We start from the raw sequence: 17,010 nt of genomic DNA, 5'->3' as shown, positions 1-17,010 counted from the left end.
ATAAGACCTCTCCTTTGCAAATTTTCTTTTGAAAAAGAACACTTTAAAGATGGCTATCAGCTAGGTTTGGTTCTTCTCATCTGCTCTTCTGCTAAATTCTCTTTGAACTGGGGGGAAAAAGGCATAAACCCAGCTGAGCAGGGGGAGGCCAGAGCTCCTGTAGTGACCTTTCTGATTTAGGGAGGGAGGCTAGCATTTTGAAGTGTAAATGAAGGAGGAGTCTGGGACACTTGCACTAGAAGTAACACCCTACACACAAGATGACCTCTTGCACCTCTCTAGCTCCAGCACAGGGCCAGGTTTCTGTTTTTAAACTACTTCCCCCAGCTATCACATATTACTTGGTACTTCCCTCTCCACAATGAGTCCAGATAACAATACCTCACTGCACTCACCAAGGGAATCACACATAGCTCTGTGTCACCCTGCTAAACTAACAGAGTCCCTTGCTTTTTCACAGCTAGAAAATGCCCCTTTACTGTAAGGTGCTCTTAAGAGGGAGGAAAAGCCACAGCCTGTTTCGTTAACACTACAGCTGCAGCCACAGGCCTGCCTGTGGCTCACAACTGCACGCATGCACAGCAGTGATGCGCTGCCCACACTTGCTTGAGCTGGCTTGTCTTCAGGTGTGACATCCAGGGTTGATCCTGCACTGGTGCAGCCACTCCAGCCCTTCTGCTCCTGCAGGAACACGGGAGGCAGCTTGGCTTAATTTCCATGAGATTAAATACCCCAGGGTTAGGGCTCTTCGGTAACACTCCTATAAAAGCAAGTGCAAATCCTGACACTTCAGTGACAGAAACACAGCCAAGAGTCAACATAAAATGTGCCAGCTTTGGTTCAACAGTGAATGTGGGGTGGGCTAGCAGCAAAGGCACCTCTGCTAAACAGCACTGCAGATGTGTTGTTTAACTTCTGTATTTGCCCTGGAGAATCAGTGCTGAAGTTTGCCTTCCCCATTTCTCTGCTCCCTTTCCCGTTCCTGTGCATATTGCTGCTAGTGCTGTTGCTCTTCTCACACCTGGGGTAACCCTCACAGCTCCCTGCACATCTCATTCCCACTGATGCAGAAAGAAGTTGGAAGAGGGGTTATGAACGTGCACGGCCATAGCTGCCTTTGTCCTCCCAAAGCCTGCATGGTTAGGAAAAGCCACAGCAGAGGGATAACAGGCCTTTCCCTTGAGCACTTCTCAGTCTGTATTAGCTGGAAAGAAACAACTTTCTAATATTTCTCAATATTAGGAGGGGTTTTTTACAGTGTCAACCTAAAGCATTTTATAAATGTGTTAGCAATATGGCTGCTTGGTTTTATTTTTGTCTTTAAATCCACAAATTAGGTTCACAGAAAGTTTACATCCTCTGATGAGGTGTTGCTGGATTTCTCCATTTGCATTTCTGTACCTTACTGCAAAGGTGTCAAATCTGACACCTCCCTGACAAAGGCAGGAAGAGGTGAGCATTCTGGAGGTGGGACTGGGGAAGGGGCAATGGGGAGAAAGGAAGGTTTCCAGCAGCTCTGATGAAAAAGCAGGGAAGCCTTTTCAAGTCCTCCTTTATAGAAACTGCCTTTACTTTTTTCCATTCCAAAGTAATACAAACAGACTATCTGATCTGACAGCGCACCACCTTGTAAAAGAGGAAAGGAACAGCACACTAACGGGAGGACTCATTTGATATGCAGCTGCAGGATAATAGAAAGAAGGGTTCTCTTTCCTCTAGCTGTGCATGTCAGTCACTCACCTGTTGCAGGAGAAAACTGCTCCTTGTTACACCAGGTCACCTGGTGGGATTTATGGTTCAGACCTTCTCCTACCCTCTTGCCAACACATGCCAGGTCTTTTGTTGGAACCTTCAGGCCAGGAGGCAAGATCAAGCTTTCAGACTGTCCAAATCAACTTATATCTTTGTCTCCCACTAGCAAGTATCATGTATCTCTCTACAGAGCTTTCCTCTCCAAATAAATACATGTTTCATTCTGTATTCAAATTAAAAATATTAAAATAGAATAATAAAAAACCCACATGAGGCCAGCCCTCAGCAGCAGGGTTAGGGGGTGCACAGACAGCATGAGGGGAATTTCTGCTATGCAGACAGTTCATTCCTGTCTGTATCACAGAGCTGGTATCTCTTACCATCCAAGATTTAGCAGAATGTTCTGAGAAGAAGTCACAAGAAAAGGAGGGTTTATTTCTTCGAAAGAAGTGTGCTGGGGTGAGTGTTGGTTAATGCTGGCATCCAGAGCCTTGCCGTGCTATGGTAAACTCTCCACAGAGAACATCCCCATAGCCATAGCTTGGGCCATGCTCACTTGGACCACAGTCAAACCAGTGTGGATAGGACCTGGGAGGAGAACATCATCTTGCTCCACAGATGGGCACAATGGTTTGAAAAAGCACGTGCAAAACTCAAGGATCCAAACAACCTACTAAATCCATCTGTCTTAACCAGAAGCCTACCCTCCTTCTGCTTCCTGAGACGTGTTTTAATTTTCTGGCATGAGTGCCTGGTTCCAAGTTGCATTTATACTTTTTCTTACAGAGACTTCCCAACTCCACAGTTATCTGAATGGACAGGGTCACTAAACTGTGCGTTTCAAGCCTCTCAGGCTTCTTTCTGTATGAGCTAGGCTAAAGAAGACCGGTAAAAACAGTCTCCCTCCTTGCATGGGATTTTTAGCTCCCTATACAACATGAGCATTTCATTGTTTTCAGCAAGTGCAATTCATTGCACTGCATTTTAAGAAGGTTAAGAAAAATTACAAACCCAAAGCTAGCACAGAAAGCATTCAAACATGAAAATACACCTTGCAGCAAGAGACTTTAAGCTTAATTTAGTTTAACAAGATGATGAGCGAGGGTGATCTGATTCATTATACTGCAACTATTATACATATGTTACATTGCTCACTTACCAGCTAAGGAAATCGTGGGTTCAAAAAGTCTTTCAATCCAATAAAGCAGAGTCTTAAATGCCAAAAGCTATGTAGCAGGTCCAAGCTGTTTGAAATAAGAACAAAAAGGATGGAAATTAGATACTGAAAGAAGCAATTAATTTCCTTTCAACAACAACATACAAGCAATTGTATCAGTTGATCTCTCCTGGCCTGAAGTATAAAAAAAACCCTAGATTTGTGTTTTTTGAGTTTTTCCATTGATCTCAAGCTAAAATATAGGGTGAAAGCACAGTGAGCAGTTTTCTTTGCATCTGAGACCTAGTGTATCTTCAAACATGTTCGCAGATAGCTTCAGGAATTGCTCAGATTCATTCACTCTCAGCTGAATTCTGCAAAGCTCCTAGACTATTTAAGCACAAAGTAAAGCTGCCTAATTTAAAATTACCATCAAAGAGACATACTTTAGAGCATCCTTAAAATGATGTGCTCATTGAGAGGAAAGGGAAATTACTGCGTAACACTCAGAGCCAGCATATCCACTCAGATGTGTGTTTCCAAAGGGGATTTAGCTTCTAGTGGCCACCTGGGTAAGTCTTGCTGCGTTTTGAGGTTTAGACTACCCATGACAGAGACACACACCAGTGAAACTTTAGAGTTTCATTCTCCCTAAACTAAACTGAGTTCACCAGAACCAACATATGCTAAGTAAAGTCACTATAAAACCCCTTCCATTATCACCGTGTAACAGCCTTTGCAATCAGTGTTCCACAGACTGAGAAGGGGAGGAAAAAAAGCCTAGAGGAGACACATCAACTGCATTATCAGCCCCATCAAACTTTTCCACCCATACACCTCACCAAGGCCTGAATCATCCAAGTTTCTAGTGAATTTGCCTCCTCTGGGCCTGAAAATGCTACTTGGTGTTTATGACCAGCCTTCATAAAACACGAGTGTCTTCATTACTCACAGCACACCCCCAACATGGGTGGTATCTACCCACACATTGCCCTTTTCCATAAAACAACATACACAGAGTCCTTTCCCGCTCAACAGGCTCCCAGCGGACACCTGCAGAGCACCAGGAGCCCAAGACTGCATTACTCACACCTGAGCTTAGTCCAGGTTCTATCTGTCCTTCACAGGAGTGGATGAACTGGTCAGAAAACAAGTGTAAATGAATCCCCTCATCCAAAGGGAGTGCACAGCTTCTTACCAAAATCTAGGCTTCTGGAGCAAAGCTCTGCTGAGCAGCTGCTACTCTCAAGCCTCCCACTCACTGATCCCTGCACGGAACCAGCAGTTTCCTAATAAGCCAAGTAAGCAATGGTGTGCTGCTTAGGAGCTCTCGGATGCCTGTACAGAGTGCCCAGGATGGCGTCTGCTTCATGGAAAGCTTTGTATGAAGTGACACATAATTTGGAAAGGCCCTGAATGTGCTTGGTCTCAAAAACAGGGTTAAGACCCAGAAAGCACAACTATTCCCACATCGTACCTTATATGCCTCGTGCAGATCACAGTCACAGGCTGGTTTGTGTTGGAAGGGACCTTAAAGCTCATCCAGTTCCAACCCCCTGCCACGGGCAGGGACACCTTCCACTAGAGCAGGTTACTCCAAGCCCCTGTGTCCAACCTGGCCTTGAACACTGCCAGGGATGGGGCAGCCACAGCTTCTCTGGGCACCCTGTGCCAGCGCCTCAGCACCCTCACAGGGAAGAATTTCTTCCTAATGTTTAATCTAAATCTCCCTCTTTCATTTTAAACCAGGGGCAGACCCAGATGCAGGACCTTGCACTTGGCCTTGTTAAACCGCATGAGGTTCACACAGTCCCACCTCTCCAGCTTGTCCGGACCCCTCTGTACCCCATCCCTTCCCTCCCTCCAGCATGTCGACTGCACCACACAGCTCGGTGTCATCATCAGACTTGCTGAGGGTGCACTGATCCCACTGTCCCTATCACTGACAAAGATGTTGAACAGCGCTCATCCCAACACCAATCCCTGAGGAACACCACTCATCACTGGTCTCCACTTGGACCTTGAGCCATTGACCACAAGTCTTTGGGTACAACTATCCAGCCAATTCCTTATCTACTGAGCAGTCTATCCATCAAACCCATGCCTCTCCAGTTTGGAGACAATGCACAGGAGCAGCTGCCCAGAACACCGTCACGCAGACAACAGGGACAACTAAGCCAACCAACAGGTCTTTGCAGCTGCTTTTCTGTGTTACCAGCAGTGCTGAGCTGCCCAGTGGTGCCCACGCTGGCTGCCATGGAGCAGAGCCAGTCAGGGTGACTCAGTTAGCAGCAGGGCAGACTGCACTTGCAATTGCTGCAGGAAGCAGGAACAATGATTCACATCCTTTCAGCCAACGCTGAACCAGAGCGTCGCTTCAGGGCTACAAAACTCCAGTGACAAAAAGGAAGTCTTCAAAATACAATGCAAACCCCCAAGATCCCAATGCTCCGTGCTTACTTAGGAGTCCGTTCTCACCCTGTTCTGTCCCAGAAGCAGCACTCCCCTGTTTGCAAAATTATCATCTACTCCTTGAACCCCTTTTAAAAAGAAAAACAGAAAACAAGCAACAAAAAAAAGAAGCCCCAAACCACACCAACCAGATACTTACCTCCCCGCTTTTAGCATTTCCAGGGAGGACAAGAAGTAGTATCTGCTTATCTGCCTGCTTTAACATCTTGGGATTGATTTATTTGGTTTTTTAAATTAAAGAGATGCAACAAAAATAGTACTATACTGACCCAGGGCAGAGGTTTTATTGCCTAACTGGACAATTCAGCTAAAAAAACCAAACCCTACCTGCTCAAAATTTATGTTCTGAAGTCTATGACTAAAGTATTATGAGACTCAGGTATTGGGCGAAAGACTAAGATTTTTCATAAATAGCAAGTGTTGATGTATCTAGGGTGAATGACAGATGCATGTGCTCTATCTTCTTGCTTTATTTGGTCACCCGAACGGGTTTTTCTAAGTCCCATCTGACCCTGAACACTTCAGAGGTGAGTTCTCCTTGACCAACCTAGCATGGCCACATATGTGCACGTAGAACAGATGTGGGTGACATAGGCCAGACACGAAATGAAATATGCAAACAAACATAGGCAGTGTCACGTAAAATAAGTAGATCATCAAAGAAAATGCATTCAAGCATGGTTTGGTTGTGGGCTTCTTGTTCTTCCCCTTTTCCTCCCAACTAGCATGCTTCCATGCTGTCTGCTTTGGGAAAATGGAGTTGGCAATACTAAGGGAAAACTCAAGTTTTACCTCCCTCCTTCAATACATTAGATGCCATCCCAAATACTTTTCAAGCTTGTACATTTTAGACTCTCTAGTCTGACAATCCTCCTGTTAGTTATTTTTCCAATACAGCATATTCAGGCAGTCACTAAGTCAGTCATTCAACACATTGGATCACCTGTAACGAACAGGTCCTTGCAACAAAAACCAGCAATGATTGGCCAAGCAAGAAGTAAGGGATTGAGCTGTGGATCCCAGTTCGTTTCACCACTTCTGGGAAAACCTATCTGTTTGCGGGGAAGCCTCCAGCTAAGTGTGTGGCATTCATCTTTATTCCATCGCTTGCTGCTGAGGAACCAAAGCAAAAACTGTTGCTCACCATACATTCCCCCCTAGAAATGTAGCAGAATCCTACAGTGTAATTGGAAGGATTAGTCTCTCTGGCCCAAATCAGAAGATTTTGACACTTTCTGTTGCTGAAACACAACAGTGTTCAGCCTCGCTCCATTTCCTGTTAGATTCCCACTAATGGGCAGAATAATCAGGACTACTGGGAAGTAGCGAGGGAGCCTACCTGTTACCACTGGTTTGTTTTCTGTAGTGCTTGTAACCATAGCATCTGAGCAGTGAGAAATAAAAGCCATGCACCTTCAGAAGCGGAAGGGCTTCCACTTCCTGTCCTTCCCCTGAAACAAGAAAGTATAATTTTTTACATGCTTTGTACTTACTGGGTTTGTTTTTAGAGAACACTGAATGCTAAGAAACTCTTTAGAAAAAGTTATTTTATACTTTGCTCTGAATAAAGCCATAGACAGATGCAAGTGGCCCAATTACTACTTTGGGGGTTGGTTTTCACAGACACCAAAACCTGGTGTCTGGACACATCATTGTGATTTGACTCTGTTTCTAGATGTTACTTTAGAGTTCAGAGATGCGCTGAGACTCTGTAAATTCAGGAATGTAGCTTAGCAGAGAATCCAGGTGAAGAAAGCCCCCATGGGGCTGGGCTTTGCAACCAAAAGCTCTAAGCATCTCTTTTTCTCGGTCCTCCTCAATTATTTTTTTCTCCTGCTTTTCCTCTAGACATAGAGCAATTCCAACCTTCCTTGTTTTGACAACTTTCTCATTTGTTGTGGTCACACCTCAGACAGGCAGATTTAACCCTGTGCCTTCCTTTTGCGTCTGTATTTCAACAACTTCCCATCTCCATTCAACTGAATTGTTCCTAAAGGTTTAAATATTCAGATGACTCAAAAGATATTAGTCTTCATCTCTTTCTCAAATTCTCTCTCTGACAAGGAACCACTACAGCTCGCCCAGAGCTGTTGATAAAGGTATTATTTAAGACATAATGGTAAGCAATTTCAGAGAGGAGGCAGTGTCCTTTGGAACTGTGTTATTATCCTCTTCCTCCAATTCTTTCAATAAAGTCTCAAACTAGAGTGCAACAACCCAAATGTTTCCAGAGCAAACTGTCACCTTCTACATATAGCCCAGGTATCACAGCTCGGCCCCAGTCTTATCTAACAGGCTTAGAGGTATGGCAACACGCAACACTTGGAAGGCTGTGGATACCTTTCATTACAGCAGTTCATTCACAGTAAGGTTTGGCAATCAGCTTCAAGTCATTACTATAAAGTTTATGAAGCTTGGGGAAGGCTGTTAAGCATCCATCCTCCTGGGAACACCCCTGCGGAACACATCATACAGATTTTTGTCTCACACCCCCTCCTCTCAATTGTCATCTCCCCAAATTTTGTATCTCAAAGTTTTAAAAATCATCTTTGGAAATGCTTGAATGAGCAAGTTAGACTGTATAAACCAACTAGGTGATAAAAATACCACCTTCATTTATAGACTCTTCTTAAAACACATTAGAAGGTGGTGCTGGACTTCCTGACCTAATTTACTGCAGGCTCATTCAGACTCATGAAGGATTTACATTACAGTGGCCAAGATATCCTGAGCCTCGTCTCTATACTACTTCAGTTCATCCCCTCAAAAGGCACTACAGGCAGCACCACTGTTCAACAACTTCTGAGCATTTGAGCCCTTTGATCCTGTCAAATACATTCAAAAAGACTCTACCTGTGAAGCTGCTCTTATCAGCCTAATGAGCAAAAGTTAACACCATAAACTTCACAGGCCTATGAAGGCTAAATTAGGTCACAAAGGCAGTCATATATCACTTCATCAAACCAATTCTGTCAGTAAGGGCAATCTGCAAAACCATTTACAGTATGCAGTTTGGTTCAATTTATACCAATCTGCTGTGAAATCGATTCAAGACTATTAATGGTTCAATGACATTAGGATACAGACACCTTTATTTTGCTCATCTGTTAGCTAATAGACTATCAAACTTTTTCAAAAAAAACAGATTTTCCTTAAAAATCCAAACCAGAAATCCCAGAAATTTCCATTCTTCAAATTTAAGACTTAAGCATCACGTTATAATGGCAGAGGGCATACAGGGAAGGGATTTTAGATGGACTGGTAGGACTAATAAAATCACCTTCTATGGAACTGCTTTCATAATAAGGTCTTTACAGTTGATCTCATTCAAATTCACTGCTCATGCAATGCAAAGTAATTATGAAAAGAATACTAAATACACTGCCTGACTACATCCAAAGCTTTAGGAGTCTTCAAAGAAATTTGGTAACCATCTTTTCCTATACACACAGCTAAAGACAGTGGCAGAATTTCCTTGTTCGTTACATGATATGGGAATCCTTTGTTGTTGCCACATGGTTTCAGCCATGAAAATTTCAAGTGTTAAGTGGACTAAAACCTGATGCTTTTCAGTAATCCATTTCCCTTTTCCAAGCAGAAAGTTGCATTCCCCACCATTAGGCCAATGGATCTTCATTTCAAATTTTATCAATCATCCTTATTTGAAATTCAAGCCACAGTTCTTTACATCAAATACCATCATAGCAAACTCAACAGCCCCAAAACACAAGAAGCTGAAGAGAGGAAAAGTAGAGGTGCAAACCTGCCAAATATGACCACAAGACACCAGTGACACCTAGGGGCTACAGAGATGGAAGGAACCCGCTGACAAAGACTGTTCCCAACAGCCCTGCAGTATAAAGCAGTTCTTTGTGCTGGGGTGTTGACAGAAGGCACAAGGAGGACCACATGAATACTTAAAGCCACGTTTAACTCGTAGTCTTATTACACTTAAAAATTGCAAAAATTACCGGAACTGTGAAACATTACCTGGTAATTTATAGTAGCAGCAGCACTTCCGTTCTCCCAACATCACAGATCCATTATAAAAACTTGCATCCAAATGCTAGCCCCATGCCTTCTCTAAGCTGCAGACACGTTGTCTATGTGCACAGAGCTCAGATTTGTAGTTCTGTAAACTGCTTCATCAATACATCTCTCCTCTGCACATTTAGCTAAGCAAGGAACAAAGGTGCTATTAGGACACAAGTGCTCTCAGACTTCACATACACAGAACTGCTCATGTATTTAGGGTCAATTCAGAAGACTTCAAAGGGACCCAGATGATGTGTTGAAGCAGCATGCTTTAAAATGCATGTCAGCAACAGAGTGCACAACACTACAATTCTACCCTTGGTGTGAAGGCAATTTACCTGTGTGGTGAACTGCTTTGTGGTTCAGAAACACCTTGATGTTGCTGCTCACAGAAATATCTGGGTCCCTTGTGACCAAACTAGGGTTTGCACTACTTGTTCTGGTTTACAAAACCAGAAACCTCCCATGTCATGGAGAAAAAGACCTAATGAGGGTCTCCAATCTGAATACCTCCTAAACTGGAGGGGTGGTCAAACAGCATCACTGCTAAAACTATATTACCACTCAAAGTGAGAAAATAGAAACCTTCAAGCGTCCCCACCTTCTCCACTCTTACAGGCAGTAAACCTGTACATGTTTTCACAACAACTAGTCAATATAAAGATTCAATCTTCCATTTGACCACTAAACTTACAGGTCAGACAAGCTGGCAACAATTTTACTTCAGGACAATACGCCACAACTTAATAGCTTGCAAGTTCTTCAGTTTGAACAGTTCATATGCTACCAGTCATGTATATATTTTTGCTTCCTACATGGCGTAGAAGCCTCAAGAAACAAAAAGGCAACTAAAAATATATCTGTTTTATTTACCAGTTTTCTAAAAAGCAAAGTCATAAAAATTAGTCACAAGTGGCAAAACCAAAATATATTGCACAGTGTACAGAAAAACATTGTTGACATGTTGACAAAGTGTCATCACAAATAAATCATCTTAGAACAGTTTGGAAAAATTACAGCTTCAGAATCTTATCTATAAATGGAGGCATGTAGATTTTAAGTTACAGGAAAATATTTTAATACCACCCTGTAAATGCAAACACTTTAAGGATGCAAGATAAAGTCCATAAGTAAGCACATCCACAAAATGCTCTAAATATACTTTTCTCTTCCTTCCACTAAGTTAAGGTTACAAGATGGTCATTGAAAAAGAAAGAACAAAACCAAAAAAAAAAAAACCAAACAAAAAGAGAAATGAGAACAAATTGAGAGTAACCAAAACAAAGCCAGAAAAAAGCATGTTAAAGCAAACAAGTTCAACATGGTTGAGAAGTCCCTGAAAGTAATTGGTATAATTATGATGCGCTCCTTATATAAAGCTTTCATTTTTCCCAAACCCTGGTCCAATTAAAACTATTTGTGTTTACATGTAAAAATGGAATATGTTTACTATGTTGGTATAGCTGCACTGTTCCATTTAAGATTAAAACATTTAATACATTGGACTTGAACACCAACATTTTAAACTTCCTCATTCAGTTTATATTTACATATATTTAAATTTGACCTTGCTAAACTATTAAAGACAGGAATCAGATCTTGCTGGGTAATGCTTCACACTACATTTGAGATACTCTTTTTCAGCTGTAATTCTACTTATTTCACAAGCTCACACACTCAGCTATCTGCAGAACCTGATCCCAATGCAATTTTCCTTGACACTGTCCAATTAATAACTAATCACTTTACACAAATTATTTCTCCCACTAAGCGAATACCAGTCACTTCTGCATGGTTTGGTGGTGTCAGATCTATCACCACATCCTCTTTGTATGCAAAGAGAAATATACTTATACAATGAAAATAACCTTAAATTTCAGCGAATAGAAATGTTATCCTAATAAAAAAGGAAATGCTTTCCATGAAAATTATTTTAAGACAAACATATCAAAGTTAATTGAATTTCTCCATGTTTTTCACTCCTGGACCTGCAGCTGACATCTAGCAATATTGCAACTAAACGTCCACCAACCAATACGTAGTTGTTCTTTTGTGTTCTCTTCCCACATCCAACACGTATAAACAGCACAAAAACATAAAGTACACATATTCAAGTCAATACAATCTCAGAGGCATTAAAATTAAATCCTTGACAGCAAAGGATTTCAGCCACACTAAGTTTCAGATTACGCAATTCAAATATTGTGAAAGTCAACACTATTCTCAAAATCACTTCTTTTTTTTTTTTAAGAACTATCTTCAAATGACAAGAAATGTCTAATCCTCTCTTGCCACATATAAGTTTGATGTTTGTTTAGCCACACGGTAACAACTGATGACCAAGCTCCTGACAGAACAGATCAGAAATGAAGGTTCAAGTCATATCAAGCTTTGTCTACCAGTCACTGGAGCATACGCGGTCATCCTCTGTGGTCTTACTTTTAAAATCTCTAAGCATAAAGATGTCTTGTGTATAAATTCTTAAAATGATGCTTCAAGGTAATAAACAGTTCATGGTATTGCAGTGTCCATTTAAATAAAAAGGCTACAAAGTTGTCAGCACTCATCTGTACTTACACATTCACGTAAGTATTTTAACCCAAGACCATTTTACAAATGTAGTTCAACATTTCTTAGACAAAAAAGGTTCCTACATTCAAAACTATAGGAAACAGAGGATGGGATCAACTGGTATGAGAAGGGCAAGTGTGAATTAATTTGCTTGAATGTTATTTCTTCTACAATGCTGGACCACTTCAAATATTAAGAACAATGCTAAAGAGCCACTAAGCAAAATCGCTAGAACAATTTTTAGTGCTTAATCATTACCAAAAGGAGATTTGAAGACCTGTATGTACGTAGGGGGATTTTCAGTACTCATTAACCCACTCTACAAAAAACAGTAGGCATCGATGAAGGTTTCTATTGTCTGTAAAGAAATACTTGAGGCATTTAAGTGCAAAATACGAGTCTGTCTTTTTTAAAGAAAAGCTACACCATCTTCAACAATGTCCTTACTGGGAAGAGATTGCCACCATTTAAAAAGAGATTCATTCACAAATGACTCTTCTAGAGCAAGAAAAACACATGTTTTTATGAACTGGACTCATCTTGCTGGATACAAGATTAAAACCATTATGGATCATCACTGTACTTTTGAAGCAGCTTTGAAAACAACAGGCTCAAAGGCTATGTTTGTTCTTCACTGACTTGACTCAGGGAAACTAAGTTGTTTTCCCCACTGTCTTCAATCATTTCATTAAGGTCCATTTCATGGATTTCTTCATCATATGATGTATAAAAATTGCTCTGTATATTGTCCTCACAAAAAATACATTCCTGAAAAAGAAAAAGTTATAGAAACTCCCATAAATAAAAAGCTTTTCCAAACAACAATTCATCTGCATATGATCCCTGATTCCAAGGGAACATTTGCATCCATGCTACAACTATCAGATATAATCCTCTCTCCAGCTTTCCCACACACAGTCATTTTATAACATGTAGTAAATCAATACGAATACTTGAGAACTCTACTGGAAGCAGTTATGTCATAGATCACTTACAATGCTGACATTTTCTATGTACTTCCAGTCACCTTTTCCTCCATTTGATTGCTAACCCTGCAGTAACATGTTCACGTCAGCTGCAGTGCACAAGAGAGTGAAGCAACTGTACGCTTACACGAGTTGCATCCTTTTACTATTAACATTGCAGTAACATTAACATCAGGATTAGGATTCCACTGCAATTCTGTTACACTGACTTTTGAAATAGCCATGTGCACAGAGAGCTTCTGCATTTGATAATGTATGTCCAAAAAAGCTACAAGTGATGGAAAGCTTAGGGAAAAGAGAATGCAACCAGGTATTTGTGTGTGACTAAGTAAAATACACAGACAACAAATAAAAGGGCAAGGACGCTGTGGGTTTTTGTTTCATTGGGTTTTTTTCCTTTATTGCTTTTCAAGCCATTAATCCACTTAGAGAATCAAGGCAAGAGATGATCCTGTGTGAGAGAAAAGTCTAATAGCAAAAAGGAACAGTGTACTCCCATTAATTTTGTACTTTCTAGAAAGCAATGGGCATCAACTTCTCCACTCAAGACAGAGATTTTTACGTAGTGAAGTTTCTGGCTGTGTGGATAAAGGATTTCAATTAGATACATGGAAATTTAGAAATAGGACAGAAATTTCCTATACTCTATTCATCCCTACTTGGAATTACCCATCGGAAAGAAGTCTTCTGGTAAATTGAATCAAGCCAGAAACCACTGCATGGAAGTTTGAATTAATTTTTTAATCTGTGTAATTGACCAGGCTTTCAAAGCAACAGGAATGGAAAAGTCTAACATAGGCAGTTAATAATTTAAGCACTATCATACATGCAAAAGTAGCTAACTCATCTAAACTTACGGAATTAGCAACAGTTTTTGGCAGTCCACCTTGCTGGATCCATGGATGAACTTCAATCAGCTCTCTTTTTTGTTCTTCTGTAAACTTAGGCTGTAGTTTCTGCATTTGCTTTAATTTCTGCTTATCTTCTTTTAAAACTGTTTCCAAATCTCTAAAATAAAATGTATTTAGAAATTGAGCTTCAGTTTCTGGGGTTTACGTGTATATAAGGCTACAAAGTCAAATACTAGCATTTTTTTAGACCATTTTTGTTCTGGATTGTTAAGTCTACAAATCTTATATTGGAAGAAAAATAAGCGTGGTTACTTCAGCAGCTTTCTGCATTTGCAGACATCTTAATGCATTTCTGCTGGCTCATTGTCTTTTCAAATCCCACTAGTAAAATCAGTTTCCTTAGAGCTATTCAGGGAGTACCACTGGCGAAACCACCAAGAGCTCCGGTTTCCCTCTGCTGACCTAAGTTCCAAGTTCCCCCTCACTGGGCAGACAACCCAAAACAGACTGCAGATGCACATATGAGATAGTAAAGAAGTAGTAAGTTATGATTAAGAAGGTTACAAAGAATGGATTCAACTTCAGGACTGGGAGAGAAAGGCTTAGAAAACATGGCTCTATTTCAGCAGCCCAAGTCCTCTCTCCCCCCAGTGCCCACCTCGATTCAGAAACTTAAAAGCCTGCACCCCTACAAGCATTTACAAGCTGTACACCTCTATAAAGGATAACAACAGAAAGAAAGGAAGTTCTAAGAAACCCAGTAGTACTTCTGTTCCTTAGAGCATCCCTAAGAACAGCTGGCTTTACAATTGGGCATTACGCTCTGACAGCAAGCTTAACTCTTCTTATCACAATATCCTGGTTTATATTATGTTCTCTTTGACAGGCTTTGCTAGTCTTACAGCCTACTGGAATTCTCATCTACAGGTGTCAACCCTTAAGGCTACAAAAACTTCAAAATACCAAGGTATTTTTAAATCTAGGGAAAAACTCTGAAGTTCCATGTTCTCTTATTTTTCCTCCATCGTCGCTCTGCTTCTGTATTTTGAAAGCTTGTTTTCCTTCCTTTTCAAAGGACTTGTCTTTACTTCCTATTCAAAATACCATTCATCACTCCCAAGAAACAAACAAGATTTAAAAACATCTGCAGACTTGTCACCCTCTCTTTCCCTATATCTTCTCTTTCCTACTGAAGCCTGGAATATGTTTTAATAAACATTTTCTGTTAGAAACCTTATGGTTTCCACCTTCTACTTCCTTGTCCTGCTTGAATGGGAATTTATGGAGAAGAATGAACATGTGGAAATTAACAACCCAGGAAAAAAAAAGGCAGAGAAAGCAGTGTGCCACTGAACTTGGCATCTCGGGGACAGGAAGTACAGAGTTTCCATGCTACAGAACATCATTAGATCTGAGCACACTTGCCAGGATCTATTGACTACAAGAATTTCTAGGCAAGTAGTGACAAAAAACAGCTTCAAAAAACATACACACTTAACTTCAACTGAAGTAATTGATTTTAAAATACAGGTAACCCCAAGCAAATAATTTTTGAGAACTTCTTGTATAGTATAAGAAAAAAGATACAGAGGAAACAAGAATTCTTCATAACACTCATCTAAACATTAAAACCTATTTACTGCTACTGAAACAGAGATTCATACATATCTTCCCTTCTGTATACCCTGCTCACCCCAACATATATACAGTTCATGAAGGACTAGAATACTGGAATTACCGTGAAGGTATCTGGTAAGTCATCATAACAGTGTCATCCGTGTTTGCCATCAAAAGCCATATAGGATCCTGAAGGACATACTTAATGAAGTGCTCACTTTCATCTATTTCTGCCTTCATCTTGGTTTTATGATGATTTTCTGAGGAATCAATACTCCCGAAGTACTTGCTGGTATGACTAGTTTCACTACTACCTTTAAAAAGAAATTTAACCTTTCGTTATAAATTGTCAAGTACATAAACTGTTTGAATGCTTTTCAAAATACAAAAGATTAAGAAGAACTGAAAGTATAAGTACAATCACTACTTTATTTCACTTTTTTTAAACAGAGGGAACTTCCACCCATAGGTAACTGCATTATTATGTTTAAAACTCTAATTCTCAGGCTAAGTCTCCATTCAATTTCAGCAGAATAATTAGCTTTAACTAAAAATCTGAACTGAAACATGAAGGAGTACAGTATTTTCATTATTCTGTCATAACTACAGATCATCTTAACGGTTATTTTACACACACTTAAAAAAGACTCCATGCTGTAAATGAATAGCAATCAATAGAAAAACTTACATATTGTGTAATAAAAAGAAATCAAGAATAAACTATGCAATAAGGATTAAAGACAATAAAGATTTTCACATAAAGCACTTTATGTTCAAGTGGTGCCTGCAATACTTGACACTCCAACTCCTCTAAAAATCACAGAATCATAGAATCACAGACTGGTTTGTGTTGGAAGAGACCTTAAAGCTCATCCAGTTCCAACCCCCTGCCACAGGCAGGGACACCTTCCACTAGAGCAGGTTGCTCCAAGTCCCGGTCCAAGCCCAGCTCTCTCAGCCTGGCTCCAGAGCAGAGCTGCTCCAGCCCTTGCAGCCTCTCTGTGGCCTCCTCTGGACTCACTCCAACAGCTCCACGTCCCTCTCGTGTTGTTGCCGCAGAGCTGGACACAGGATTGCAGGGGGACGCACCAGAGCACAGTAGAGGAGGAGAATCTCCTTCCTCAACCTGCTGGTCACTCTAAGACCTGCTGGTCAAAATGCTGAGAGTATTCACTGCCAGTGTTACCTGTTCTGCTCCCTGACATGCCACAGCCATTGGATCCAGACCCCAGAGACTCAGCAGCTGCAGATACAGCACTCCCTGATGAAGCTGAACCAGTGCCTGAACATGCATCTTCTTGAAGTAAAATGTCAAGCAGGACACTAGACATGGAGAGTTCATCGCTATTTTGAGCATCCATTGGAGATTCAGCCTAGTGTTAAGAAGGAGAGGGGGAAAAAAAATTAAAAAACCCAAAACCAAAACACAAGCCTATTTCATTACTAGTCATTTACATTTAGTATTTATCCATTTCACTTTATATTCTACCATGTTTATGCAGTTACTCAAAGAAAGGCAACCAACACCAACAACATATGCCAAGACCAACTAGGAATAACAAAGTAAACT

The 17,010-nt window shown here is 40.7% G+C and overlaps 1 protein-coding gene across 5 annotated transcripts in view; it reads right to left on the bottom strand.

Annotated features, from left to right (window-relative positions):
• Positions 1-11,662: 11,662 nt before the first annotated feature.
• The window catches only part of PER2 (period circadian regulator 2), a 47,438-nt gene continuing 42,090 nt past the window's right edge, over positions 11,663-17,010 (bottom strand). For all 5 annotated transcript variants that reach the window (XM_030494285.1, XM_030494287.1, XM_030494284.1 and 2 more), the window contains 4 exons: positions 16,627-16,813; positions 15,562-15,754; positions 13,830-13,980; positions 11,663-12,754 (listed from right to left, as the gene is read on the bottom strand). In XM_030494285.1, coding sequence (XP_030350145.1) covers positions 12,605-12,754; positions 13,830-13,980; positions 15,562-15,754; positions 16,627-16,813 — 681 coding nt within the window. In that variant the 3' untranslated portion in view covers positions 11,663-12,604. The remainder of the gene's footprint in view (positions 12,755-13,829; positions 13,981-15,561; positions 15,755-16,626; positions 16,814-17,010) is intronic.

This window comes from Strigops habroptila, chromosome 8, assembly GCF_004027225.2.
Source record: "Strigops habroptila isolate Jane chromosome 8, bStrHab1.2.pri, whole genome shotgun sequence".
NCBI lineage: Eukaryota > Metazoa > Chordata > Aves > Psittaciformes > Psittacidae > Strigops > Strigops habroptila.
Note: the sequence above shows the minus strand (reverse complement) of the source record. Positions and strands in the feature narration are given on the sequence as shown.